The sequence below is a fragment of the Agaricus bisporus genome (assembly GCF_000300575.1).
Source record: "Agaricus bisporus var. bisporus H97 unplaced genomic scaffold AGABI2scaffold_7, whole genome shotgun sequence".
Taxonomy (NCBI): Eukaryota; Fungi; Basidiomycota; class Agaricomycetes; order Agaricales; family Agaricaceae; genus Agaricus; species Agaricus bisporus.
Genome location: NW_006267370.1, coordinates 1,027,035 through 1,052,787, shown reverse-complemented (window position 1 = coordinate 1,052,787; position 25,753 = coordinate 1,027,035). Strand labels below are relative to the sequence as shown.

At 47.6% G+C, this 25,753-nt stretch overlaps 9 protein-coding genes across 9 annotated transcripts; 5 read left to right on the top strand and 4 right to left on the bottom strand.

The window, feature by feature from the left end:
* Window positions 1-117: 117 nt before the first annotated feature.
* AGABI2DRAFT_152085 (hypothetical protein) lies at window positions 118-3,863 on the top strand (the record flags this gene model as incomplete). Its single annotated transcript, XM_006462585.1, has 11 exons — window positions 118-157; window positions 223-1,404; window positions 1,458-1,903; window positions 1,956-2,058; window positions 2,109-2,242; window positions 2,297-2,587; window positions 2,642-3,019; window positions 3,071-3,412; window positions 3,470-3,621; window positions 3,670-3,707; window positions 3,763-3,863. 11 exons carry the CDS (start codon window positions 118-120, stop codon window positions 3,861-3,863), a joined length of 3,207 nt encoding a protein of 1,068 aa, XP_006462648.1.
* Window positions 3,864-3,874: 11 nt separating this feature from the next.
* AGABI2DRAFT_179315 (hypothetical protein) lies at window positions 3,875-5,055 on the bottom strand (the record flags this gene model as incomplete). The annotated part of the gene is made up of 7 exons (XM_006462584.1): window positions 3,875-3,989; window positions 4,044-4,206; window positions 4,262-4,414; window positions 4,467-4,611; window positions 4,677-4,699; window positions 4,765-4,959; window positions 5,016-5,055. Coding segments are annotated over 7 exons (834 nt in total), but the record flags the coding sequence as incomplete, so codon positions are not given.
* Window positions 5,056-6,317: 1,262 nt separating this feature from the next.
* Window positions 6,318-8,294, top strand: AGABI2DRAFT_193757 (hypothetical protein). Its single transcript, XM_006462583.1, has 10 exons — window positions 6,318-6,615; window positions 6,667-6,945; window positions 7,004-7,082; window positions 7,152-7,308; window positions 7,366-7,515; window positions 7,569-7,738; window positions 7,791-7,842; window positions 7,923-7,955; window positions 8,007-8,114; window positions 8,163-8,294. The coding sequence occupies exons 1-10, from the start codon at window positions 6,327-6,329 to the stop codon at window positions 8,226-8,228; spliced, it is 1,383 nt and encodes a 460-aa protein (XP_006462646.1). The 5' UTR covers window positions 6,318-6,326; the 3' UTR covers window positions 8,229-8,294.
* On the top strand, window positions 8,247-13,177 carry Hpt (histidine phosphotransfer protein). The gene is made up of 19 exons (XM_006462582.1): window positions 8,247-8,417; window positions 8,534-8,695; window positions 8,747-8,895; window positions 8,956-9,820; window positions 9,867-9,984; window positions 10,026-10,174; window positions 10,231-10,382; window positions 10,431-10,738; window positions 10,791-10,966; window positions 11,017-11,116; window positions 11,166-11,500; window positions 11,552-11,613; window positions 11,682-11,749; window positions 11,805-11,950; window positions 12,003-12,170; window positions 12,229-12,378; window positions 12,432-12,497; window positions 12,553-12,826; window positions 12,879-13,177. The coding sequence occupies exons 4-19, from the start codon at window positions 9,677-9,679 to the stop codon at window positions 13,052-13,054; spliced, it is 2,592 nt and encodes an 863-aa protein (XP_006462645.1). The 5' UTR covers window positions 8,247-8,417; window positions 8,534-8,695; window positions 8,747-8,895; window positions 8,956-9,676; the 3' UTR covers window positions 13,055-13,177.
* Window positions 13,178-13,918: 741 nt separating this feature from the next.
* Window positions 13,919-15,764, top strand: AGABI2DRAFT_193755 (hypothetical protein). Its single transcript, XM_006462581.1, has 4 exons — window positions 13,919-14,162; window positions 14,221-14,280; window positions 14,329-14,471; window positions 14,531-15,764. Exons 1-4 carry the CDS (start codon window positions 14,041-14,043, stop codon window positions 15,673-15,675), a joined length of 1,470 nt encoding a protein of 489 aa, XP_006462644.1. The 5' UTR covers window positions 13,919-14,040; the 3' UTR covers window positions 15,676-15,764.
* Window positions 15,765-15,811: 47 nt separating this feature from the next.
* Window positions 15,812-19,747, top strand: AGABI2DRAFT_224129 (hypothetical protein). Its single transcript, XM_006462580.1, has 7 exons — window positions 15,812-17,646; window positions 17,702-17,866; window positions 17,919-18,534; window positions 18,601-18,748; window positions 18,809-18,925; window positions 18,978-19,091; window positions 19,153-19,747. The coding sequence occupies exons 1-7, from the start codon at window positions 15,832-15,834 to the stop codon at window positions 19,295-19,297; spliced, it is 3,120 nt and encodes a 1,039-aa protein (XP_006462643.1). The 5' UTR covers window positions 15,812-15,831; the 3' UTR covers window positions 19,298-19,747.
* Window positions 19,732-24,126, bottom strand: AGABI2DRAFT_72896 (hypothetical protein; the record flags this gene model as incomplete). Its single annotated transcript, XM_006462579.1, has 13 exons — window positions 19,732-19,988; window positions 20,041-20,149; window positions 20,206-20,777; window positions 20,830-20,983; window positions 21,040-21,159; window positions 21,226-21,697; window positions 21,755-22,183; window positions 22,238-22,383; window positions 22,435-22,806; window positions 22,858-22,975; window positions 23,032-23,541; window positions 23,600-23,868; window positions 23,965-24,126. The coding sequence occupies 13 exons, from the start codon at window positions 24,124-24,126 to the stop codon at window positions 19,732-19,734; spliced, it is 3,690 nt and encodes a 1,229-aa protein (XP_006462642.1).
* Window positions 24,127-24,234: 108 nt separating this feature from the next.
* Window positions 24,235-24,889, bottom strand: AGABI2DRAFT_193750 (hypothetical protein). The gene is made up of 3 exons (XM_006462578.1): window positions 24,603-24,889; window positions 24,414-24,549; window positions 24,235-24,365 (listed from the first exon to the last, which is right to left on the bottom strand). The coding sequence occupies exons 1-3, from the start codon at window positions 24,867-24,869 to the stop codon at window positions 24,277-24,279; spliced, it is 492 nt and encodes a 163-aa protein (XP_006462641.1). The 5' UTR covers window positions 24,870-24,889; the 3' UTR covers window positions 24,235-24,276.
* Window positions 24,890-24,988: 99 nt separating this feature from the next.
* Window positions 24,989-25,727, bottom strand: AGABI2DRAFT_193749 (hypothetical protein). The gene is made up of 4 exons (XM_006462577.1): window positions 25,572-25,727; window positions 25,383-25,517; window positions 25,266-25,327; window positions 24,989-25,192 (listed from the first exon to the last, which is right to left on the bottom strand). The coding sequence occupies exons 1-4, from the start codon at window positions 25,717-25,719 to the stop codon at window positions 24,995-24,997; spliced, it is 543 nt and encodes a 180-aa protein (XP_006462640.1). The 5' UTR covers window positions 25,720-25,727; the 3' UTR covers window positions 24,989-24,994.
* Between the last annotated feature and the right edge of the window lie 26 nt (window positions 25,728-25,753).

The window sequence follows — 25,753 nt, the reverse complement described above, 5'->3', positions numbered from 1 at the left end:
AATGGCGTCCGACCTTCAGCGGTATGTGAGCGACAATGTTCTTACAGTGAGTTGAAACACACTCTATGTAGCTATCACGTTCGGGGGTGTTGATGATTTATGGTCTAGTACTTCGGAATGGCGGATCGGACAACTATCGACTTCGTCATCGCTTCCGGTATGTTTCTCACCTCTTCCTTATTTACACATCCAAAATCCTCAATGTTAGGTTTTCATTTTCAGCATCCTCTGAGAAAACTGCGGAAGCTCTTTTTAACAAGTTGACATCTGTGGGTTTACCCAACAATTCGGCAGCTCAGGGATTTGTGAATGAGGTGTTTAGTCGTGCGCCTCGTAAACGCAAACATAAACATTCGACGGATGCTGTTGCTCGTAAACAAGCGGAGAAGGAAGCCAAAGCACTTCGTTCGCAGCAATTTGATTTTTTGTTAGAGGAAGAAGCGACGACGAAGGATGACGTTGTCGAGACGCGCAAATCGAGTAAATCTAAGGAGAAGCGTTCGGAAAAAGATACTGCCAGTGGGCGGAAGGATAGGCATATGAGAAAACGGGATTATGATGAAAAGGAATGGGAGAGTGATGAGGAGGAGAAGGCGAGGAAGAGATGGAAGGGGGATGAAGATGTTGAAGGACAGAAGGATGAGCAAGAAGATGAAGTCATGGAGTTTGAGGATGAGGATGAGAAGAAGGAGAAGGAACGGTTGAATGATCTCAAGGATAGGGATGCTTTCGCCGAACGAATGCGCGAACGTGACAAGGAGAGAACGAAAAAGATAGTAGAAGACCGATCTTCTAAAGCTGGCGGTGCCGCTGCGGAGGCTGCACAACGACGACAACTCGCTGACGATGCTGAAGCGCGTACTGCTTCAATGCCCTCACTACGGCTACATTCGCGTCAAGAATACTTGACAAAACGTGAAATACAACAAATTGAACTGTTGAAGAAGGAGATTGCAGATGATGAGGCACTGTTCACTGGGATGAAAGTGTCGAAAAAAGAAAGAAGAGAGTTGGAACGGAAAAAGGAGCTGTTGCGGTTAGTCGAGGAGAGGCTAAAGATTAACGACAAGTGGGATGGATACCAATTACCAGAGGACTATATCACGGAGCAGGGCAAGATCGACAAGAAGAAGAAGGAAAACGCGCTATATAAACGATATGAGGATGCTAGACCCAAGGACGACCAGTTTACGACTGATGTTGACCAGTGGGAAGCTCACCAGACGCAAAATAGCACTTTCAAGACTGGCGCTTTGGACAAAAAAGAAATTGTCGATGATTATGAATATGTCTTCGACGAAAGCCAGACGATCAAATTCGTAATGGAGTCTTCCCTCCCTGGTGTTAATATGAGTGCCGCAGACAAGTTGTTACAAAAGCAGATTGAGGAAGCTGAAAAACGAGGTATGTTTCTTCTTTCTTTCTACGTACTTTCTCAAATTGACGTATTTTTGCAGCTAAGACCATCGAAGACACACGCAAGAACCTTCCGATATATCTATACAAGCAAGATATTATCGACGCCGTCCGGGAACACCAGGTTCTTATCGTTGTCGCGGAAACTGGCTCTGGCAAAACAACACAACTACCTCAATATTTGCATGAAGCTGGTTTCACGGCTAATGGACAGAAAATTGGTTGCACGCAACCACGGCGTGTGGCTGCTATGTCCGTGGCAGCTCGTGTTGCAGACGAAATGGGCACGAAGGTTGGCTACGAAGTCGGTTATTCCATCCGATTTGAGGATTGTACCAGTGACAAGACGGTCCTCAAATATATGACGGACGGCATGTTGCTTCGAGAATTTTTGACAGAACCTGACTTGGCAAGCTACTCGGTTTTGATCATTGACGAAGCACATGAGCGGACTCTTAGTACGGATATCCTTTTTGCTCTCGTTAAGGTTTGTAAAATTTTCTGTATTATCATGCCAGGTTTTTGATAATTCCACTCAGGATATTGCCCGTTTTCGACCTGAACTACGTCTCCTAATTTCCTCGGCCACTGTAGACGCTGAAAAGTTCAGTGCATACTTTGATGATGCCCCCGCTTTCTATGGTAAGCTTCAAGGCTTCTATCTATCCTTTACACATCTAACCCTCTGACAGTTCCTGGTCGCCAATTTCCTGTCGACATCCATTACACCCCTCAGCCTGAGGCGAACTATCTCCACGCTGCCATCACGACAGTGTTCCAGATACATATGTCGCAGCCAAAAGGCGACGTCTTGGTTTTCCTTACTGTAAGGGCTTGGTTTTCTGCATTCTTCCGATTGGTTGAATTTTTCTTTGCATAGGGACAAGAAGAAATTGAAGCTTGTCACGAAAACTTACAGGAGACCGCTCGTGCCTTAGGGAACAAAATTGCGGAGCTCATCATATGTCCTATCTACGCCAACCTCCCTAGTGAAATGCAAGCCAAAATCTTCGAGCCGACACCACCAGGTGCCAGAAAGGTCGTTCTCGCTACCAACATTGCTGAAACGTCTATCACTATCGATGGTGTTGTCTTTGTGATTGATCCCGGCTTTGTGAAGCAAAACTCTTACAATCCACGGACGGGAATGTCTTCACTCATAGTAGTGCCCGTGAGTAGAGCCTTCTTATCACTATCACACGTCATCTCATCTCGATATATGTAGTGTTCGCGTGCATCTGCAAACCAGCGTGCAGGACGTGCAGGAAGAGTGGGTCCCGGAAAATCGTTCCGACTATACACGAAGTGGGCTTTCTCAAATGAATTGGAGGAGCATACAGTTCCTGAGATTCAGAGAACTAATTTGGGAATGGTGGTTCTTCTTCTCAAATCCTTGGGTATCAATGACCTTATCGGGTTTGAATTTCTTGATCCTCCGCCAGGAGAGACGTTGATGAGGGCACTAGAGATGTTGTATGCTCTAGGAGCGCTGAACGACCGCGGAGAACTAACGAAGCTGGGTCGACGAATGGCCGAGTTCCCCGTAGACCCCATGTTATCCAAGGCCATCATCTCGAGCGAGCAATATGGATGTACTGACGAGGTGAGTCAAATTGGGGATCGTAGTTTTGCATTGGCTAAAGGCCCTTTCCAGGTCCTCACGATCATCGCCATGCTTTCAGAGTCTGGTTCTTTGTTCTACAGACCAAAGGACAAGAAATTACACGCGGATCAAGCAAGGCAAAATTTCATGCGACCAGGGGGAGATCACTTCACACTTCTCAACGTGTGGGAGCAATGGGCGGAAACAAATTATTCGCAGCAGTTCTGTTATGAACAGTTCCTCCAGTTCAAGAGTCTAAGCCGCGCGCGAGATATTCGTGATCAGTTAGCTGGCCTGTGTGAACGAGTGGAAGTTGTGATCGAGTCAAACATCAACTCGAATGATATCACGCCAGTACAGAAAGCAATCACCTCCGGTTATTTCTACAACACGGTATTTCATTTCCATTTCCTGGCAAGCTTCTCGAAACTTACGATTCCTTCTAAACAGGCACAGTTGCAGAAGAGTGGAGATTCTTACCGAACCCTGAAAACCAACCATACCGTTTACATTCATCCCTCGTCAAGTTTATTCCAGGCCCAGCCACCTGTAAAGACTGTATTGTATTATGAATTGGTAATGACAACCAAATCATACATGAGGTATGTCCCATGAATCTTCAGCCCCTTTTGTTCTAATTTGCCCCACAGGCAAGTAATGGAGATCAAACCAACATGGCTCCTTGAAGGTATGTAAGGATATAGGCAAGACTAACCTGTGTGACTGATGATATATCTTATTAGTTGCCCCGCATTACTTCAAACCTGCGGATCTCGAACAACTTGCAACCGGGGACAAAAAGATGCCAAAGGCTGTTGGTGCCAGTAGCTCATTGCCCACTTGAGACATATTACATTCACACTTGGCCAATGTTCCGTTTATTTTTCCATGCCTGTACACCATATACTTAATTGATATTTCGAGGGCCAATCTGCTTTTTATTATCCTCGTCCGACGAATGGCATACCCGCTGCCCTAAAGCATGTATGTTAAGGCGCACAAACCGCTACGGAGACATGCTTACATTATGTTGACTTCCAGCATTGTCACATCATTGGGAAGACCGGCAATGTGAACTACTGTATTGGCTACATGTTGGACGTTCATGCGCGGCTCAGGGATGAGCCGCCCATCGGGCTGAAGAGCCCCAGCATCAAACTTGCCGGTCATTGCACTTTCCGCGTTTCCTGAATACGCAGGGGTCAGTAGAGAGAAGAGGTATATGTCAGCAAACCCCCTTGCCAATGTCGATCTGAGTGCAGGTAATATTATTTGATCGTCCGTCTAGTGCGGTGCATTTGGTGAGACCTAATATCGCATGCTTCGTTGTTGAGTAGGGGGCACTGTGGGGTCTGGGTACATGTGCAGAGAGTGATCCGTTGTTGATAATGCGTCCTGAAAGAGTCGGATGGTTTGTTGCCCGTGGCGTGGAGTGTGAAAAGCTCACCTCCAGGGGGTTGTTGCCCTTTGAAAATCTTGACAGCTTCCCGGGTACATAGAAAAGGGCCGACTAGATTCACATCAAGAACTTGACGGAACTCTTCCAAAGAGGTATATTCTATCGGGTTCGCTCCAGGAGATATGCCAGCATTCTGTACCATCGATGAGATCCAATAGATACCGGCAAATGCGAGCCGAATTGAGACTTATCAATCACATTGAAGAGAAGATCGATTCGTCCTAGAGACAGAAGTTTTCGTGGCATATGAACCACATAGCCAACCGACTTCACTTGGTGAGCTCACCAAAGGTGGAGAATGCCAGTTGGAAAGACTTGACAACGAATTCTTCATCTGTCACATCCCCAGGTAGCACCAGTGGGTCCCGGTCTTGGCGTTTGCATAACTGTTGTGTCTCTCGTAGCTCATTGACTCGACGAGCTATCAATACGACATTCCAACCCGCTTCTGATAGTGCAATTGCTGAAGCTCTCCCAATGCCTGGAAGATGTATGCCTTAGCTTAGATGTCGTGAGTACGCTTCCGGTTATACCTACCTGAAGATGCACCAGTGATTATCGCAGTCTTAACCGCCATTCAGAAGATCAAGATTATACGATCGATTATCTGGACTGTTGCCATTGTCAGGTGACGACCGCGAGTCCCTTATTTTAGACTTTTAAGTGGTCTGACGAGTAGTGTTCTTTAGCAAATTGGGATGGGTGGGACTTGCTAGTACAGAGATGAATTGCGACAAGAATGAAAATGCAGCTCCATGTCATAATGGCTCTGCTGAATCATAGCCAAAGCTCCAGAGTCCAGACCTCCGAAGAATTAAGAGATTCCCAACTCTTGACGTGGAGATAGTAACTGCCGCAGGCAGAACTACAGCGTGTTCGATTCTGAAATCCTATCGATAGTAAGTGTCAGGCGATTGAACGATTAAAAGCTTCCGCAAAAGGGAAGTAATCGGAAGAAACAAGCCTACTCATCGATCGGTGTCGATCAAAATATTGTACACTTCGAGAATACATTTCGGCTTTCGGGTTGCGTGGTTTATATATTGTATTCTTAGCTTATCGGGTGCTTCGCAGGAGCGCTACCGTGAATTGGTGGATGATCGATGAAGAGCTGAAGGCCTTCGAAGAAGTACTTTTCGAAGGAAGGAACCAGGAGGACCTATCTAGAACATGCTAGGACACATAATGCCACATGGTCGTGCTTCTGGGGTAAGAAGTTGGGCCGTCATTTCTTATTGAATATTGACATCTTCGGGGCTAGCTAGGCCTTGATAGAACCAAAAAAAAAGGGGGGGCCGGCAGGTTGGATAGACGTAGTCATTGACGCGTTGATGACGGTTAAACGCGCTTGAAATAAATACCAATAATTCCTTCCGTGTTGATGTATATCAATGGTTCTAGAACGTCTGCCGGGTTCAACATTTCAAAGCCGAAAACCGCTGAGGCATCGATAAATGCCCTATCGGAAAAAGGGCTCAGTACTCCCAGTCTATTTTTATTTTTGGCCTGTATCTGTATATTTTGCCATTCAATCCATGGCTCGTTGTTTGAATCTCTCACATGTCACTTTATCTGTTTCCATTTCCATTTGTGTTCCTATTGTTGTTTTTGTTTTGTTGACAAATTATATTGCCGCCGCAGTTGTCGACTGGCCGGTGCAGTGGATTCGACCTAGAATTATACAATGAAGCGTCACCTGCTCATCTAAACACGTATAGGACTTTATATCCATCATTTCTATTTCTCAATCTCGACCAAAATAAAATTACTGCCGGCATCTGCATAACCCGGAAACCTCGTCGGCCCTGCATCTCAACCATTTCCACGGTACCTTGGACGCGAGAGGCCATGTCCTTTCTTACTTGCGCGTCAAAGTCTCGTTATGTCGGACCACTGTCCCGAAGGACATTTCTGAACCCGAGGAAGCCAACAGTGTTGACGTTGAGACGTTACGAAACTGCTCCTCCATCATCTCAACATGCTTATCCTTATGGACCCGGAATTCCTCCACCCCTCAAAGGCCTCAAGATCTTGGATCTGACACGTGTACTTGCTGGTCCTACGGCGACGATGCTTCTGGCCGATTTGGGGGCCGATGTAATCAAAGTTGAGGAAGTCTCAAAGGGCGATGATACACGTATGAGTTATCCTGCTCAATAGGAAAACCTAATTATTCAGCCATATCTAGGAACGTGGCATCCTCCTTCCGCGCCTCTGCTGAATGAAGCTCCAGACTCGTCTAGCCACCTTCCACCTGAGTCGGCGTATTTCCTTGCAGTTAACCGCAACAAACGTTCTATCACAGTCAATTTGAAGAAACCTGAAGGCATCGAAATCATTCGGGAATTGGTTAAACGTTCTGATGTGTTGGTCGAAAACTTTGTATCCGGGAAGTTGGCTTCAATGGGTCTGGGGTGGGAAGACTGTCAACGACTTAATGAACGATTGATCTATGCTTCGATTACAGGTATGTTGCGTTTACCATTTTGTGTTCGTACATAATAATAATGCTCCTATTACACGAGGTTACGGCCAAACGGGTCCATATCGAAAGGCTGCGGGTTACGATGTGATCATTGAGGCGGAGGCTGGACTGATGCATATGTGGGACATATGTGTAATTTCTAACCCCCTGATTATTTGGAGCTGATATCGGTATTGTGGTCCTAAAAGTACAGGGGAACCGGATCGTCCTCCTGTCAAAGTTGGAGTAGCGGCAACTGACATTGCGACTGGTCTATATACTCATGGCGCCATCATGGCGGGACTTTTGTCACGCCAACAGACGGGAAAAGGACTCTGGATTGATTGCAACTTGTTTGAGACTCAGGTACGTGGGCTATGTAGACTTGTAACGTTATCGGTTTTTGTAACCTCGTGGCGCCAGATTGCAGGGCTCGCGAATATTGCGTCCAATTATCTTATTGCGGGGCAAGAAGCTTCGCGTTATGGAACTGCGCATCCATCTGTTGTTCCTTATGAGGTATTCCCTTGCAAAGAGGGATTCCTCATGATCGGCGTTGGAAACAATAAGCAGGTGAGTTGTCCCAGTCATGAGGGTCAATTTTTTGACGGCTTGATCATGATCAGTTTAAATTATTGGCAGAGAAAGTACTGGAGGATCCGTCGCTTGCCACCGATCCTAAATACCAGGACAATGGTGTACGGGTCCAGAATCGAGTGGAACTCACACACATCATCACAGACAAGTTGAAGCAACACGATCGTGAATATTGGCTTAAAAAGATGACAGGGCTTGGGTAAGGTTTGCATTCTCTCGGGCGGAAATTAAACTGGACGGGGCTTGAGCAGTATACCTTTTGGACCTATCAATAATATTCAACAGACATTCGAGCACCCGCAGGTGAGTAGGGGGTTTTGCACCCTGCAAGCAGCGTGGAGCCGAAGGCATGGACGATACTGATTGGGGTCGAGTTATTTTAGGCCGTTGCCCGCCAAGTGACTGTTGATGTTGAAGTAAGTAGCGGAAAACGTGTTTGATTCTGCACATAATGTGTGATATGACAGCATCCCCGGGCTGGGAAGGTCAAGCTGGTTGCACCGGCAGTTTCATACAACGGGCAGCGGATGCCTGTGCGCCGGCCACCGCCCTGGCTTTCAGAGCATACGAATGAGGTGAGGCTAGTGGGAGCAGTGAACGGACGAATAGACTGATGTGTGCAGGTGCTGGCGGAACTGGGATATTCTGCGGAACGGATAGCGGAGATGGGTGCTGAAGGGATCGTATAGTGGCTAGCCGTGTATAGTAGTGTCGATCACATGGGCAGATGACGTCTGTCGGCATGAACCGAAGCAGGCGTGCAGCGCTGAGAGTGTTGCTATTGATAATCAGCTCTTCTCTTGTTTCCATCCACCCCATGCCTGCCACTGCCGAGCGTCCCCGACCCGTCCACATCCCCCTCCTCGATGACCCCCTCTCCCGCAAACGCAGCCCTCCTCCCTGTACAAAGCTCCCTGACCCCGCCTCCCCCTCACCGCCACCCTCTATACCCCCCCAGCACAAGCCCCCCACCTCCCCCCGACCAGAGAAGAAGCCCGCACCCCCCAGCTCACCGTCCGAGCCAGAGCCCCACAAGCTCGACAGATCGGAGCCCACGCCCGACTCACCCTCGGCCAAAAAACCGGGAGGGCTCAAGCCCGAACCTGATCCCGCTTCACGCTCGGAACAGGAGTTGGCACCAGTAGATCCCAAAGAAGTGAGTCTGGCTGGCCCTCTTTTTATGCAGCTTGTTTGAACATGTCATCAGGTCCCATCCTTGACCGACATCATAGACATGGAGGTCCTCAATCAGATTCGCGAACTGGACGATGAAGACGGCGATGAGTTTTCACGAGAAATGGTCTATGCTTTCTTTATCCAAGCAGAGCAAACATTTGGTCGGATGGATGATGCCTTGTACGTCCTAATTCACGGTCCCTGCTCTCGTACATAACTTCATCTGCGCCATCTCGGTAGCCGAAGGGAGGATGTCGGCGAGCTTTCATCTCTCGGCCACTTCCTGAAAGGATCGTCTGCTGCCCTGGGAGTGAGCAAGGTCCAAAGCTCGTGCGAACAGATCCAAAATTATGGTAATCTACGTGATGAAGAGGCCAGTTCGACCCTTGATAAGAAAGAGGCTCTCTTGCGCATAGGCAAACTCCTGACGAGAGTGCAGAAAGAGTACAGGGTGGCAGAGGAATACTTGAAGGGCCTCTATCCCCAGTGACGTCGAACCAATGGACAACCAGGTGGCGAAGGGAGGGAGGATTATGCATAGAGATATGGCTCGTTGCATCCACTTTTTTATGATCACCCCCAGTGAGAATGTATAGCGGCTGGACGACCGACAGGACTTGCGCAATTCCGGAGAGGAGTCTTTCATTTGTATTGCTTGTGTAACAACATCTTTGACAGGAAAAGATCCGCGGCTGGCGGGTGTCTTTGGGTGATCAGGGGCGATGACTGCTCGTGAGTAAGGACTTGCATCGGGGCTGGCGATGGCTGGGTGATCGTCGACATCGCTGCTGTGATTGGCCCGTCTTGCGCTCGACCAGTCCTCGACTGCAAGCGGCCGCCGCTGGAACCTCGCCGTGTCTTTCAATACTCTCTTGCTCTCCCTTCGTCCCCCCATGACGTAGTAGTTTTCCTAGCACACGTGACTGCATGTTAATGGGACCCTCCGCGTTTAAGCTCTACCATGGCCCTCTACCTTGAGACCCCAGATGTCTTCCCTGCATTCCCATATGACCCCCCATACCCAATACAGACTGATCTCATGCGTCACCTCTACGACGCCATCGAAAGCCGCTGCATCTCCATTGTGGAAAGTCCCACGGGAACAGTACGCGTCCGATGTGTATATATGTTTTCACTCTAAGACTCAATAGGGAAAAACCTTGAGCCTATTGACTGCCACGCTGACCTGGCTAGAACATGAAAAGAATCGTGCGCGGAAAGGAAAGGTCAAGGAAATGCTCGGTGGCGAAAACACAACCAATGGTAGCCGTTCTCTCATGCATGCTATAACCTCCTAATCAATCGAAAAGTAAAGGACTGGGTGGTCGAGCAAACACGGGAAAGAATCAAGCGACAATTGGAAGCCGAAGAACAGGATTACCAAGAAAGGCTCTTGGCTGCTAGGAAGAGGGAAGAACTCATGCGACGGAAGGCTCACGCGCGAGTTCTCAAGAGGGCTGTGCGGACCACATATCTTCTTTGGGTTTGTATGCACTTATAACGTTTGTCTTTTAGAAATGGGGCGGAGACAACCTGAAAGAAAAAAGATCTCGGGACAAAGACGTCGTCGAAGAGGACGATGACAATTTCCTTCCTGACGATGATCGTAGGAGCGAGAATGAGGATGAAATTTATATATCCCCAGAACTTCGAGCCCTGATGAGTAGGTACGACATATCTGAGGATCAAAAACCAACAGTCTGTTAACTTTGCAGGGTGGACAATCCATCGCGGCTCGATGAAGAAACCATATGCACAAAAATTTATTACGCATCGCGGACACATTCCCAGTTGTCCCAGGTGCTTCCAGAGTTGCGCAAGATTAAACTATCTCAGGCAGTTTCTGTCATCGATCTGCATCCATCCTCTGTCCCGCAAAAAAGAGGAGCAGATGTCCTCCATGATGTTGACAGTACCACAACGCGCGTAGTAGCGTTAGGTTCTCGGAAACAGCTATGTATCAACGATGAACTGCGAAGCAAAGCACGCGACCTCGACGAAGCCTGCAGAGAGTTGCTCAGCGGTGAGAACATGTTCACGGTCTCTCATGTGCTTCGTGCGAATGACCATACTAGAAAAGGGAGACCAACGCTGTCCATACTTGCCTCCACCTGGGGAAGATATTAAAATAATCGACTTCAGAGACCAAATATTAGCTGCACCCAAAGATATCGAAGATTTGGCGGAGGTAGGCCGAATGGCCGACACCTGTCCTTACTTTGGTTCTCGTCACGCGATCCCTCAGGCCGAAGTATTAGAACATATATCTGAGTCAGATCTTTCTACTGATACTGGCGCTAGTTGGTCACGCTTCCCTATAATCTGCTACTGCAAAAATCCGCGCGAGAAGCCCTAGGAATCGACCTCAGGGACCAGATAGTTGTGATCGATGAAGCTCATAGTAAGTCTTGCTGATCTTTCCAAGTTGCACTCATACATCGCGTTGACAGATTTGATACCTACCCTTCTTTCTTTATCCACCACTCACCTTCCCTATCATATACTCGATGTTTCTCTGCGACAAGTATGCGCTTATTTGTCCAAGTTTCGAATGAGACTTTCAGCAAGAAATTTGGTTCATCTGAAGCGTCTTGTGGTATTTCTGGATGCCCTTAAAAAGACGCTCATTCAATGGAAAGAAAAACAGTGCAATGACTTGTCTAGTACGAGTAGAAGTGCAGAACGATTGGAGGTATTAACTCTTGCTGAACTTCTGGATCAAATGGGAAGAAAAGCAGCCGGTATCAATCTACTAGAAATAGGACAGTATTTGAAGGAGAGCAAGGTAAGAACTCAACGGCCATTTGTTATTATTTAGGTCTCTCACCTATTTTAGATTGCACGCAAAATATCTGGTTATGCTGATAAGGAGACAGACAAGGAGTCAGGCTCAGGCGCGTTGGCGTTTCATTCATTCCAAATTGTTTTTTCACAGGCAAAACAGATTTTACTTCTCGACAAAAGAGGAAGGGACAGATTCCTCCCTTGCACGTGGTGGAAGATTTTATGGTTTCTTTGACGAATACTAATGATGGTAATTGATAAATCCTTTTCTCATTGGTGTTTGCGTCGTCGACAGACTTTTTCAGATGGTCGAGTGACCCTTGCTCTATTCGGAAAACAAGGTCAAGAACAGGTGGAAATCAAATATCAGCTTTTGAATCCTGCACCTAATTTCATGGACGTTGTGGATGAAGCTAGATCTGTTATTCTTGCTGGAGGAACCATGTCACCAGTGAATATATATTTTGGTGATCATCTCAAACAAATCTGACCTGTTGACGTAGATGTCTGATGTCGTCAGCCAGCTATTTTCTCATGCTCTTGAGCGTATCAGAACTTTTTCATGTGGTCACGTAATACCTGAGAAGAATCTGCAAGCCCTTGTGGTGACGAAAAGTCCGCGGGGTGGTAGCCTCGAATATAAAGCGGACAAACAGGGAGATCCTAATGTGGTACGTTATTCTAGAATTCGAGTTTTCTCATATGTGTTCTGATGATCATTCAAAATAGGTTGCTGAGCTGGGACAAATCTTACTAAATTTTGCTAACGTTATACCGGCTGGAGTTGTGGTGTTTTTTCCATCTTATAGTTTTCTCAAATTCGCGAAGAGCGTGTGGAAGGCAGGTGGAACTTTAGATAGGTTCTCCGCGAAGCGAGAAGTGAGATATGCTTATTTCCAGAAAATTTTCAAGCTTATATTAAAAAATGTTAGGTGTTCTTTGAGCCTGACGGGTCTACCGACGTGGAGCGTGTACTGGGTGAATATGCAGCAGCTGCCGTGAGTGGTTATACTCCCTAACTGATTGAATCTATTCAAATATCGTATACGACAGACTACGCCACCCGTCAATAAGAAGGGTGCGATTCTCTTCGCCGTGATAGGAGCGAAACTTTCCGAAGGATTGAACTTTAGTGACGACTTGGCACGAGCAGTAATAGTCATTGGACTTCCTTTCGCTAATCTAGGATCCCCAGAGCTGAAAGAGCGATTGAAATACGTGAAACAGCTAGAAGAGAGAAGGGGGTTCAAGAGAGAGAAGGGACAAAAGGATGCAGCCGCGGAGTTGTACGAGAACATGTGTATGAATTCTGTGAATCAAAGCATCGGTGGGTATAGGCACAGATTTGGTTAGGTGCAGAAAACTGATAAGGTTTGTAGGCCGCGCGATACGACACAAGGGGGATTGGGCGTCACTTATTTTGTTGGATCAAAGATATGCCTCTTCGGCGATTCGCATGAAGTTGCCGCAGTGGATTGGGGGTCGTCTCTTCATTCCAGATGGTTTTGGACAAGTGATGAGGCAATTGGGTCAGTTTTATAATGAGAAGAGATAGTGAATAAGCTTTGTCGCATCAGACCTTCTCTAGTACTCCTGATTTACCATCACTGTAGCATCGTACTGATGCCATGGGTCATTTGTCGGATTCGCGTTTCAATGAAAGATGGTTTCAAAGCTACCAAAGTCTCTGAGAGGGGGAGGAGAAGCTAAACCGCCACTGGCTGGCGGGAACGTAAACTACATGAGAGCATGTTTCAATCCTCGTGTCCCTGATTGGGTTACCAAACACAACGTTCCCGTTACTGCTCCCCACCCACCCTCCTCTCCCCCGATACCCCTAATTGTTTTACTACTGTCTTTTCAGGTCTCTTTTCGGCAGGAAGTGCCATCCGTTCATTTCGATATCCGTCTAACGTCACACCGTTATGCGGCGATGGGTCTATTTTCCTCAAGAAAAACGGACGCTAACGATACTGTCACTGCAGTGATTGCTCCAGAAAATGCTACCAATATGAATGGAGGCGCGACTGAGAAGTCGGTGGTGAATGTTCTACGATCTCGGTTTGTAAGTTCTCTTTCGCTTCATAATTTTTTGCATGCTTTTCATTTCCGTTGAAATTAACCCATCCGCATGGTTCTCTCCCCCTTACTCGTTTCCGCTCATGTGCTCATCTTACATGCATTATTTTATTTTCGCGCTTCTGAACTCTTTCGTGTCATGTTTTCTAGTATGGGAGAAAAGGAAAACAGAAGGAGGAGCCGATTAGTTATATACCTCAAAACACCTCTGTTGCTCAAACGTTGGCGATTGGATCACCTGCGACTGTACATGCGCCTGTAACCTTGAGCTCGAATAGTCCAAGCGAAGGCCGCAGAAGCATTAATTTGACCCTGAAACGAGGAAAACACACAACACCTGCGGATAAAACATCATCGCTTCCCATTCGTTCTCGAAGTGATGAACGACCGCTTCCACCGACACCGTCGTCGAGCCGACGACCATCTCATAGTGCTACTGCCAACAGACAGGATAGTAAGGCTATGCCACCATTGCCCGCGACCCCTGTAAGGCAACATGCTGGAGAGGGGAGAGGGAGGATTTCGATTTCGAATCCTTCAAGTCCCGCGCCAATGCCTTCAAAAACAGGGGCTGATACTGCAACGTATGCTTATTTATTTATCATCAACTTCGAAAGTGACTGATAGAGGTATGCGCTGCAGAGTTACTTTGGCGGAACGGTTGAATGAGCTAGCGATGGCAAATGCAGATGGATTACTCAGGTATGTTTCGAGTTATGGGATTTTCATTGTGCTCATCTTGGTGTATAGCGAGGATGAATACCGCATGCTAAGACAAAACTTATTCGAGCGATTTTCCTCTGTTTCTAATATTCCAACTGAAAATCCAATTGTACCGGCTATGTTACCGCGACTACAACCCGTTGGACCCAGACGCAATAAACCTGAGAAGGGTATGCAGAATCATTACACGTTTGGAGCTGCTGAACTGAAAGTTGTGACAATTTTACAGCTAGTCCACGGCCTTTATCAAACTTTCAAGTGGAATTACCACAATCCCCATCTTCATCGTCAACAAGATATTCATTGACGAGCTTATTTGGGCGGAATTCAAATGCACAGGACTCGGCGGATTCGGTCAGCCTTTGGTCTCAGAAATCGACTTCCTCTAGTCGCTGGAAGATTGGGAAGATATTGTCGAGGAAGTCGAGTAATACGTCGATACAGACAGCGGCGTCCAGGACGGAACCTGTTGAGACGGTATCAATGAAGTCAAGACGAGATCGGAAAACAAGTCCGAGTCGCCCGGGAACACCGCACACTCCAAGACGGAGGACTGCGGCACCACCGTCATCTTTTCCCGGGGCTTTGAAGCAACCGGATAGGCGAAGTCTGAATAGCAGCTCATACAATATTTTTGACGAGGAACGTCTTTTGTCTACTGCGGATATCCGAGAGGAAATAACTGCGGTGGAAGCAGAAGCGAAGCGGCTTATGGATGCCTTTACGGGCTTGGAGATAACGACGCTGTCAAAGGTGCAGCGATCACGAGGATACTCGGTGACTCGGTCTGATACTGGGCGGCCCAGTAACGTTGGAAGCATAATGGAGAGTAAGCCGCCCCATAGGGCCAACCTTGGCGGTGATTCGGATGCCGGGTCCATATTGTCAGCGACCTCTAATGGAACGGGCCTTGCCAAATCCGTGCGTTCGACGAGAATAGGCTTGCGAGCCAAGACCAGTGTGACGAATTCATTGACGTTGAGTGGATCATCGCGGCCCAGTTCTCTGCGGCGGAAGAATTCAGCTTCGAGCGTTCGATCGCATGGAGTCGGGAAGGGAAGTGTAAAGGCCCCTATCCCTGCTTTACCGAATCACGTCGTTGGATTGGGGCAAGTGAATGGGGCAAGTGCTTCAAATGTGAGTCTGGCGAAGAGTGGGCAGCACGTGATGGCGTCTGTACCCGAGGACGACGTTGATGTCGATATGCGGTCGATGACCACGATGCGAATGGACGATGAGCCGGAGGAGGACGATGGGATGGAAGATATATGGCGGAAGCGGGAAGAAGTGCAGATGCGGTACGAAGCACGGCTGGACTATTTGCGGGCTAAGCTTAAGAGCGCCCAGCTGCATGAGAAGCTCTTGCGCAAGTGACTGAGGATATGTATTATTATGCATTATGTTTTTTCTTTTTTTGTCGTAAGTAGATAGATTTTGATACCCCGGAGGTTGCCGTGGCTACGTCTATGATTTCCACAAGTAGTCTTCTCATTCAAGCTGCCCCGTCCGTGAGTTTTCCTTCACACCCCCATGTCTTCTCATCCCGGAGACGGCTCCCGTTCAGACCATTACCGCGCCTCCTCTTCCCAACATCCTCCATCCATCCTCATTAGAAGTCCCTCTTTTCCCTCAGGAAGCCGTGCAGGACAAAGTACCGGCATTAATCGTGACAGAACTCATTCCCACCGCAGTGAAACTGCGCTCAGCGAAGAAAACGAAAATGCTGAACAAGAAGATGCCGCGGAGACACCCCGTCGACCGCGACCTGACAAAGCAGCCACATCGAGCTCTGATTCGTCCGCTGACGGAGACGATGATAGCGCACAAGACGACGAGGACGACCCCATCACACTCAAAGACCGGCAGAGTTTGATAAACGTTCGACACCCCTTCGGTCTTCCTATCTGGAAACCCGCTTTGTACAAGAAATCTCGCACTGTAACTCGCAATGCTGAAGAAGCCCTACACTCCATCCCCTCGTACCAGGCGGAACGGCACCTTCTTCCCGGAAACGTGTTCTGGGTCTTTGCCTTTGGCTGGTGGCTTGGCCTAGTGTTTTTCTGTCTCTCCGCTATCCTGTATATCATCCCGTTGGGAGGGAAATATTACTCAAACCTTGTGTTTGGGCTGGGCTGGTACATTTTCTGGCCTTTCGGGAAATACGTGGAAGGCGATCTTGATCAGGAAGAAGATGAAGGTGGGAGCGAGGACGAAGAAAGCGGCGGGGACAGACAGCCCGGAAGTTCCACCGACGGCCTAACTCCCCAAGCAACATCACCGACACCTCCTATGCCGCATGTTATTTTGGATGCTGGTTTGGCTGGGGAGGGCACCTCGTTGCTTCATTTCTACAAACATTCACCGATTCCTGCCCCGATAAAGTCATACGGTGCCGCCCCGTCCCCACCTTCGTCGTCAGCTTCCATTAGCGCATACAAGATGCCATCGAGTGCCTTCCTCGGCAAAGCGTGCTTCTGGCTTGCATTCATCACTACCATTGCCCCCCTTCTGTTGATTGTATGTCTTGTCTGTTGGGCTCTGGTCGTCACTATTCCCATGGCTAGGCTCACCTGGGCTCTCATCAGACATCTATTCCAGCGACCCGATGCCATCAGGTTCTGTGCTGCTCCTCCTGTAGCTGTTCTCGCAGACAATTCTGAAAGGACGCCAGGAAATAGCGCAGGGCAGACCTCAGCACGCTCAACACCCAGATTTAAGATCAAGCATGCTCGCCTCGCGCCTGGTGAGGCTGCTCCTTCCGGCACGTCCACTGTCCTCTTGTGTACGTATCGCGCTGTTGGCTTGCAGTACTACAAGTACACAGTTGGGGGTGTCAACATCCTTTTCATCAATCTTCTTCCGGTCGTTTTACTCGCCATCTTTGATGGTTTCGTCCTTGAACCTTGGCTTCGCGGGCTCGAGCGTGGTGGCCATAAAATTCCTGCTTTCCTTGCATTCATCGCTTCTCATGGTTTCATCTTCGTGTTGTGCTTGCTAAGTGTCATTCCACTTTCCTATTTCATCGGTATGGCTGTTGCTTCCATTTCTGCTCAATCCTCTATCGGGATGGGTGCTGTGATCAATGCGACCTTCGGCTCGGTCATCGAAATCATCCTGTACGGTTTTGCCCTGACCCAGAGCAAAGGTCATCTCGTGGAGGGATCTATTATTGGTAGCTTGCTTGCTGGTGTTTTGCTTATGCCTGGCATGAGTATGTGCACCGGTGCGCTGAGACGCAAAGAACAAAAATTCAATGCGAAAAGCGCTGGTGTCACGAGCATGATGCTGATCATGGCTATCATTGGTGCTTTGGCTCCTACGTTGTTCTACCAGACCTATGGCAATGTGTGTTTTTCTTTTTTCACATGTCCGACAGTACACTAAGAGCATGTCACTTGAGTTTCAACTTATTTGTACAGGTTGCCCATCCTCACCTCAATCGCCAAAAAATGCCCCATGGATCTGCGATCATTGCTACTATAAACACCCGGATCCTGTTGATGATCCGTTCTATCAGTCTACAGTGAAGAGTTTGATGTACTTCTGTGCCGCTATCCTGCTTTTCGTACGTGTTGTTATCATAACTATCCATGCAAAATTCCAACACTCGGTTTTAGTCTTATTTGGTTGGATTATGGTTCTCTTTGCGTACACACGCTAGTCAAATCTGGCAGAATCCTCAACAGCTTTTGCATCCTTCAGAGCTTCCGATACATAGATTGTCATTGTACAACAAATCAGCGAACCTTCTAAACGCTCAAGATGGGCTCAGCAGAAAGCCATGCGGTTCTATGGGACAGAATCCGAGCTGCGCTGGAACTCCACGCGAAACTCAATCAAGTGAAGCTGGAACGATCCGACGTCCTCAAGACCAGCATCATCCCCCTCCCCCACTTCATAGACGCGTCTCATATTCGGCCGCAGGCCAACAACCCTCCTTCAGTCCTGTTTATGAGAGCGTCGACCAAGCCGTTAAATCTGCTGAGTTGGGCAATGTTCAACTTGGAGGACCTATGACGAGAGATGACTTCACGAGGGCTGTCACAGTGGCTACTGTCAGTGCGCTGAGACATCAACAACAACATCCGAGGAGGCCATCCTTATATGAACATGATGGAGCTTTAAACGCTGGAGCACCTGGTGGACATGGTGGACACGACGCGCCTTCATGGAGCCGGACGACAAGTGCGAGTGTCCTACTTGGATGCACGGCATTATATGCTGTCATCGCCGGTCAGTTCTACTCATTTTCTTTTGCGCGGGCGGTATCTTACATTGACTTCTTTTTCACACATAAAGAATTGCTCGTTGATGCCGTGGATGAGGTTCTCCAAGATTGGGGCATAGATGAAAAGTTTTTAGGACTGACACTTTTTGCGCTCGTCCCGAATACGACAGAATTTATGAATGCCATATCATTTGCTTTGAATGGTAACATTGCTCTAAGGTATTTCTTTGCTTCACGCGCTGGAAAGTGAAGCATATGCTTATTACATTTCATATATAGTATGGAGATCGGTTCCGCGTATGCTCTGCAAGTGTGTCTTTTGCAGATCCCTGCTATGGTTGCGTTTTCGGCTTGGTACGATCCCGTTAACATGGGAGAAGTCGCAAAGACTTTTACGTAAGGTTTTCTTCTCTTGCAGAATCCGACAATAAAGCTGATTGAAACGTAGACTTATCTTCCCTCGTTGGGACGTTTGTAGTATCATCCTCTCAATGTTTTTGATGACGTACACTTATATCGAGGCGAAGAGTAACTACCACCGTGGTAGTATCTTGATTCTAAGGTGAATTCTCAAATGATCTTATCGTCTTCCATGTCTTGTTCTCACATGGACATTCTTTCAGCTATATTGTCCTGCTATCCGGTTTTTACTTTGCCCCCCAGACAGATATCGACGTTGATCAAGGACACTTAAATCTAAATCTTGAATCTTTCCAAGAATTCAGTCTGACCTTTTGGCAATCGATCCGTTATTACTTCCTCCGATGATCAATTGATTGAACTGGTCATTTTATCCGCCCATTTGGCTGCATCGTTCTTTATACCAAGTACAGTTGCTCGTACTTTGCTTTAAGCCTGACTTTGCTTTCCGTCGATCGTAGTATTGTCATGCGTTATCCCACAAAGTTGTGGTTGCTCTCTTGATCTATACTTTACTTGCATTGTCCGCGGTTTGCGTAGTCACTATATACACTTGTGATGACCGATAGGTGTTCTCCCTGTTTTAGTGGTAACTCTGTAGGTCCTCTAGCAACCGCCGTGTTTCGCCCACTGGAATTGATAACTTCTCTGCCTCATTTTGCCCATTCCATATCTGTGTCAGCGTATCTTGGGAATGCAGATGGGAGAGTAATTGCTCAAGGAAATCGCCATCGAGGAAACCAAAGGATGCTTGGTCTGCATCGGTGCGCCCTCGTGTACTCTTAGGAGCTCGGAAACTTGTAAAAGCTATGAGGCCAAAACTCCACATGAGGAAGATAAAGATATACATACCGAGCATGGCTTGTCCCACCGACATTGGGAATTATAGCAGACATATTTCGTTGCAACCCCGAGAGATGAATCGAAACGTCTTCGTTCTTCACGTTAACAATGACTCCAATACATCCGGAAGAGGTGAAGAAGAGCTCCTCGGGCTCTAGGTCTGCCTTTTCAGACTGTTCTATGGTCACCAGAGAACCTTGACCATCTGTCAGAGGTGTACTTAAGGTGAAATATGAGATGCCACATACCCCTGATAAACTTTGTCACAAGATCTGCGATATGGTAATTCCCAGTACAATCAAGAACAGAGCGTCCAAGATTACGAGATAAAGTGAACGTGAAAATATTCAGTGCGTCCTATTCAGATTATGAGTAACGATAATCTCTCGAGTATACTCACACCGGAAACGTACATTAGCTGCTATAACGTTTTTCTCGTCAATAGCTTCCACAGAAACCGGCCAACGTGGCCCATAATCCCTCGCAACGGTTTGGAACTTCTCTTCTGTGCATTTAAGCAGTGACACCGAACTAATCTGATCACCAACAAAAACATGGCTTCCAACAGCACCTAGACCCGTCACAAGATAATTGTGATTCCATTCTGCCATCTTTCTGAGATGTAGACCCGCAGGGTAGATTTTAGTGTCGATATCCAGACTGAATAAATTGACAGATGAGTTGACGGCAGCAACGATTCGCGCGACTGGTTTATCATCCACGATAGGTGTGAGCGCATAGACGCATCCTCGAACTTCGATAGAGGCCGCGAGAGAAAGTTGATAACCTTGCCTTGGATTGCGAGGGTTGTTTGTTGTCGAGATGGAGATGAGAAGTATACGACCCTTATCTGGTTCGAATTCTTCGGGGCGAAAGATGAACGTGCCAAGGACAAAGAAAGGTGTGAGAATGCCATCGACGACGGCAGAGAATGGTATGATAGAGACTATCTCCTCGTCTGCGTCGCAGTCAAACTTTGCGAGCACTACCAGTGGTATGGGTCAGGGAGGGAGAGGGAAAAAATGGGAGAAACATACCTTCAAATGATGCATCATCTAAAAGACTGAAAAAGCTTTTCCTAACTTCGTGAGCTCCAATTTCAGCCGGTTCCGTATATACGAAAGCGACACCAAATGCGTTTAATAAAGGCTGATGAGTGATTTTCCGCGGATTGTCTAAACCAAATGGGATCTGAAAAGGGAAACAGTCAGTGATTTCGAACACGGTAACTGCCACGCAAGACCCACGGAGCGTATGTGCAACTTGTTCAGATCCTTGATCTTTCCGATATGCAAGCCCTCTGCGGTAGCAGCCACCAATGACATCGGTAAAGACGACGTATTGAGCGGACTGGCAGCAGCGATATTCTAAATCCATCCAGTATCCTTAGTATACTGCCTATAGCAGGCAAATTGTGGATATGACCAACGCACCCTGAGCAAAATGGGTGAATATACCAACCTACCCCTCTCATATGCAAACACAACAGCTCTATCGCCCGCTGCAAGCACAGTCTTCGCATCACCCAATATCGAACAAACAGCCAAACTAACAGGTGCATGCCCCAATGACACAATTTTCCGCTCCTTCAGTTCCTGATCCTGCCACCGGAACGTTGCAACAGATCCATCACTCAAACCTGCAAGCAAATATGGATGATAATCTGCTCCCTTTGAACTCTGATCCGACCCAAAGTTGTAGAACCGTAGAGACGAGACAAGAGAAGGTAGAGGCGAGGATTTGCAGACCGACCTGAAACCCGAGTCAGAAGGTGTGAAGACCTCTATTATGTTTGATTCCCAGTAGGAGACGACGATGTGCTGTGAGAAGGCACGAGCAGGATTAAGTGGTGAGCATGAGATAGCTGATATTTCGGGTTGCCGATTGCAATCATTCAGTGTTGAGCTTTGATATGAAACCGTATGTCAGTGCGGAATGCTAACGTTACTGGAAGAGACCCACACAACGACGCGAAGTTTCTTGTCTTCAGCAACACTCAACAAAGCAAGCTTTCCCCCACTTATGGCCAGCGCAACTTGACTCGAATTGATGCTAGCAGCGACGATCTCAGGAGTGATTCCATCCGCTACATTCTTTTTAGCATTCCATTCATCGATGCGAATATAAGTCTGGAGTCCTTGGTCCAGTTCTAGCAGGAAAGCACCAGACCCAGTAACCTGAACCACCAAAGACGAATTCATATACCTAGCCTTCCCATCTTGTCCTTTAACTCGTTGTGCAACGTTGGCAAAAGCAATTGTTGGTTCGACGGTAACGAGCCCACTCGCAATGGCATTGTCAAATGGTGCAAAGCTGATATTGTCTCCACTATCGTTGATCTTGATGAGGCTGCTAGAGTTACAAAACGACAGAAGCAGGAACGAATCCTCTCTATAAACATCGATGAGTGCTAGAGATCGCAAGGTAAGGGTTACACAAACTTACGCTTCCTCAAGTCTGGATTTGACGGCCCAGATTTTCAATACATGTGGAACTCCAGGGATATTCACAATCTCCTCAAAGTCAGCACCATTTCTCACAGCATTAATGGATCCGGTATTCTTCCCCCCTGAGCATGTTACAATTTGTCGCTAATCAAACCATCAGCGTCAATTCTCCACGATGAATTTCGACATGCTCACCTGCCCGCTATCGGGATCAACCAAGCACGCATCTAAAATCGGAGCAATATTCTTGAATCGCTCCAAAACATTCAAATATGAGCCCCTCGTTTCAACAATGTTGCCCGATTCTTGTGGCGAGACTGTGTCACTGCCATCCAAGTCCATAGCATCAAATTCCGGACTAGTCGCTCTTGCTTTACCCTTTTTGAAGGCAGAAATGTCGAAGGAACTCGAGGGAATGACGTGGACATCGCATGGAATGGGTAGCGTGGGTTTATCGGTAGAGGTAGTCGGTGTTGATGTTAGTTGAACAAGTTGAGAATCACCCAAGTGGGATCCCACGTAGATTACTTGATTGGTGAGGTAAGTGAGAGTAGTGGGAGGCGATACCTGCAGGAACTGAATGAGCATCAGCACGCAATAGGGAGGGGAATCACTCACTTCGCCCAGAGGGATGAGTAGAAGGCCTAAATCTGACAAATTGTCGAGGGATAAGAGAACCATCTTTCCGTACGCGTCTCCCAGAATGAACCTCGAGAAACCATCTATGCAACACCACCTGATATAAGAGTCCTTAACAGGCACAAAACGAAAAGGCAGACACCAAAAGCTCACGCAGATATCTCGCTCCAGGGCCACACGACGGTGGCTTTTGGCCTTCTCTTTCGACCTTCCCTCTCTGCTTCCTTCTCACGAGCTTTTGCTACTTCCCCCAAATCTTTACTCTTCTTTTTATGCTCCAACCTTCTCCTCTTGCCTCTCTGTTTCTCTTGACCTTCTTGGTCAACCAACTCGTATAAGAGCAATTTCTTCCCTCCTACAACAAGGACTCCCCCCGGGAATTGTTCCTGTGTTTCCTCCATGCCTTCTTCCATCTTGGCTTGAGGGACATATACGGGAACAAGCATTGGAGGGTTATCTGCAGGATATGGGAACAGTTTATCAGATATCATGGTTGAGTGGAGTTGTGTAGATGGGGACGAAGATAACTGAACATCTTCTAGATCAATATCGCGTGCTAATAGTTGGACGCGCTGTTGATGGTCAAGATGAATAATGGCGAGGGCATATTCATCGGGTGGGAGAGGAAGGAAGGAAAGCGAGAATACATTGAGCTCGGGCAATCTGCAACAGACAGCGTGTAAACGCGATAGACGATAGAAAAGCCTATTGAAAGACTGACATAACATCAAATTCGTTTTCAAATCGTCCGGCTTTGAGGTTGATGATTTTGAGTTTGCCGATATAGCAACTCACGACTGCCAGCTTCCCGGATGGATGCACGAGGATATCGTTGAAGAATTCTGCAGCCCGGGGTGTTCGCTCATAGAGAGGCAACTGTTTTGTGAGCTGGAGCTCTGCGGGCATCGACTCTGATTCAGCATATGAAAGGAAGATAAGCTCAGGATCTGGATGAGCCAGGAGGACGACTAGATTGGATCGCGTAGATTTCTGCAGAAGACAGCATAAGTAGGGTTTACAAGTGTGCATTAGACAAGCATTTACAGGTATGGGGATGGCCTTGACGGCTGCGACTTTTCCATAGACCCCGAGGGAGCACTCATGGCTTGCTCCTGTGGGCTGGAGAGAATATACCTCGACGCGGTTGAGTTTCGCGACGACAAGGTGCTCTATGTCGCGGGTAGAGAGCCTGCACCTGACTGAGGAGAGGACGGAGGAGGGTTGGTGGAAAGTCGTCACAATCTTCATTGGTGGTCAATTACAACCTGCAGGTTCACTATCTCGGCCCGGAGACCCGGCATTACATATCGCTCTCTATTACATCCTTCACACCCACCCCTTTACTACGCTTCACCTCCGGCCCCGACTTTGTCCATGGTATTATATCTGACGAGGCGGTTAGTCTTCTGCCATAGACAGTCGGGTGTTCTGACCCCTGGACCTACCTTCAAGAAACATGAACTCGTCGGCTTTCCGCGCGACAGTAGCTGGCTTTCTTCAGACTCGCGAGCAACATGTTGACGCGAAACACTTACCAATGTCTTCGTGATGGATCATCGACCTGTTGTACTTATCAGCTACCCTCTGAGCTGCTTGTGCTAGCTCCTCAATAAAAGCTTCCGTTGCAATCGATATCAAAAATACCGCGTCTTTTGCTACCATAGGTATTTCCTGTGATGAAAATATAAGCATCCCGTCGTGCACCATCCCAAGACTAAACACACTTTATCCGCCCTGATGATCTTTTGCACCCTCGAAAATGGAAGAACCGATTTCCCAAGCTCTCGCGTGAATGGCTTGGGTGGATTTTTCGAGCGTCTTTTCTTGCCTTCAGCTGCCGGATGATCTTCGCCTGCGATTTCTTCCTCTTCAACTTCCTCTTCTACTTCATCTTCATCCTCCTCTGCTTCTGCCTCCTCTCGCGGCTCCTCCTTCTGTGCGTCACCTATTACCTTCCCATCTACTTCCTCCATCACTTCGTCTGTTTCCATCGTTTCTGACTGGGCTGCCATGGTTCAGGGTGTAATAAAGCGTTCGTGACAATACGCGATTGATACATATGTCACGCGACGCGTTACAAATATAAGTAGCAAGGGATTTCTGCAACAGGTCTTGTTCATAGTCGTGCTCGCACTTTATTAGCCAAATCCTCTGCCTCATCCGAATCCAACTCTTCTCGCAATTCAAACTCCATCCGGTGCATTTCCTTTCCAGTCGGTGTTGATGTTGTTGATCTGCGCGGATTTTCTACTTCAATATCAAGTCCGACCGTCGTAGAATGCAAGATAGGTGCGGGTATGATATGATAGTGGACCTGGTTAACATAAGGAATGTGAGAGAGCTCTTCAGTCAACCAATAACCTGGGGGCTATATTATATCTACTGACATGCGGAACTGCTTGTGCATACTCTTGATTACACACCACATTCAATCCAGTATTCCCTGTCGCTACACCTCCCATCAGTGATCATTCCTGTCTAGATTCATTGGGCGCAAAAATTACCTTCACTCAAAGCTCGTGCCACTTTCGATACAGCCTTGCCCATAGCACCAGCTAGCTCAGGTGGTAATTCTGATAATTTCGAAATATGGGTTTTAGTTATCACGAGCGTATGGCCTGGCCTCAGAGGCAGAATATCTAGGTGCTCAATAATTAACACATGCAACAAGGACAACGCCATAGTGGACATACCAAGAATGGCAATAACCTCCTCATCCTCATACAGCTTTGTTGCGGGTGCGACACCTTGCACGATCCTACAAAACGCACAATCGTCCTTTTGCGCCCACGACGTCGCAGGCTTTCGGTTCACAAGAGACTGAATGATGAAAGATGTCATGTCGCTATTGACGGTGTTAAAGACTACCGCTACT

Excerpts from the sequence above, each read along its gene's own strand:
- AGABI2DRAFT_193757 (XM_006462583.1), top strand. The coding sequence starts at position 6,327 with ATGTCCTTTCTTACTTGCGCGTCAAAGTCTCGTTATGTCGGACCACTG. Across the intron at positions 6,616-6,666 it reads CTCAAAGGGCGATGATACAC|GAACGTGGCATCCTCCTTCC; the intron begins GTATGAGTTATC and ends AGCCATATCTAG. Across the intron at positions 8,115-8,162 it reads TTTCAGAGCATACGAATGAG|GTGCTGGCGGAACTGGGATA; the intron begins GTGAGGCTAGTG and ends TGATGTGTGCAG.
- Hpt (XM_006462582.1), top strand. The coding sequence starts at position 9,677 with ATGGCCCTCTACCTTGAGACCCCAGATGTCTTCCCTGCATTCCCATAT. Across the intron at positions 10,383-10,430 it reads CTTCGAGCCCTGATGAGTAG|GGTGGACAATCCATCGCGGC; the intron begins GTACGACATATC and ends TTAACTTTGCAG. Across the intron at positions 12,498-12,552 it reads GTGAATATGCAGCAGCTGCC|ACTACGCCACCCGTCAATAA; the intron begins GTGAGTGGTTAT and ends CGTATACGACAG.
- AGABI2DRAFT_193755 (XM_006462581.1), top strand. The coding sequence starts at position 14,041 with ATGCCACCATTGCCCGCGACCCCTGTAAGGCAACATGCTGGAGAGGGG. Across the intron at positions 14,163-14,220 it reads ACAGGGGCTGATACTGCAAC|AGTTACTTTGGCGGAACGGT; the intron begins GTATGCTTATTT and ends TATGCGCTGCAG. Across the intron at positions 14,281-14,328 it reads AATGCAGATGGATTACTCAG|CGAGGATGAATACCGCATGC; the intron begins GTATGTTTCGAG and ends CTTGGTGTATAG.
- AGABI2DRAFT_224129 (XM_006462580.1), top strand. The coding sequence starts at position 15,832 with ATGTCTTCTCATCCCGGAGACGGCTCCCGTTCAGACCATTACCGCGCC. Across the intron at positions 17,647-17,701 it reads TCTACCAGACCTATGGCAAT|TTTCAACTTATTTGTACAGG; the intron begins GTGTGTTTTTCT and ends ATGTCACTTGAG. Across the intron at positions 18,749-18,808 it reads AATGGTAACATTGCTCTAAG|TATGGAGATCGGTTCCGCGT; the intron begins GTATTTCTTTGC and ends TTTCATATATAG.
- AGABI2DRAFT_193750 (XM_006462578.1), bottom strand. The coding sequence starts at position 24,869 with ATGGAAACAGACGAAGTGATGGAGGAAGTAGATGGGAAGGTAATAGGT. Across the intron at positions 24,550-24,602 it reads AGATCATCAGGGCGGATAAA|GAAATACCTATGGTAGCAAA; the intron begins GTGTGTTTAGTC and ends TTTTCATCACAG. Across the intron at positions 24,366-24,413 it reads GATCCATCACGAAGACATTG|CTACTGTCGCGCGGAAAGCC; the intron begins GTAAGTGTTTCG and ends GAAGAAAGCCAG.
- AGABI2DRAFT_193749 (XM_006462577.1), bottom strand. The coding sequence starts at position 25,719 with ATGACATCTTTCATCATTCAGTCTCTTGTGAACCGAAAGCCTGCGACG. Across the intron at positions 25,328-25,382 it reads GGCACGAGCTTTGAGTGAAG|CGACAGGGAATACTGGATTG; the intron begins GTAATTTTTGCG and ends TGGGAGGTGTAG. Across the intron at positions 25,193-25,265 it reads ATGCACAAGCAGTTCCGCAT|GTCCACTATCATATCATACC; the intron begins GTCAGTAGATAT and ends TATGTTAACCAG.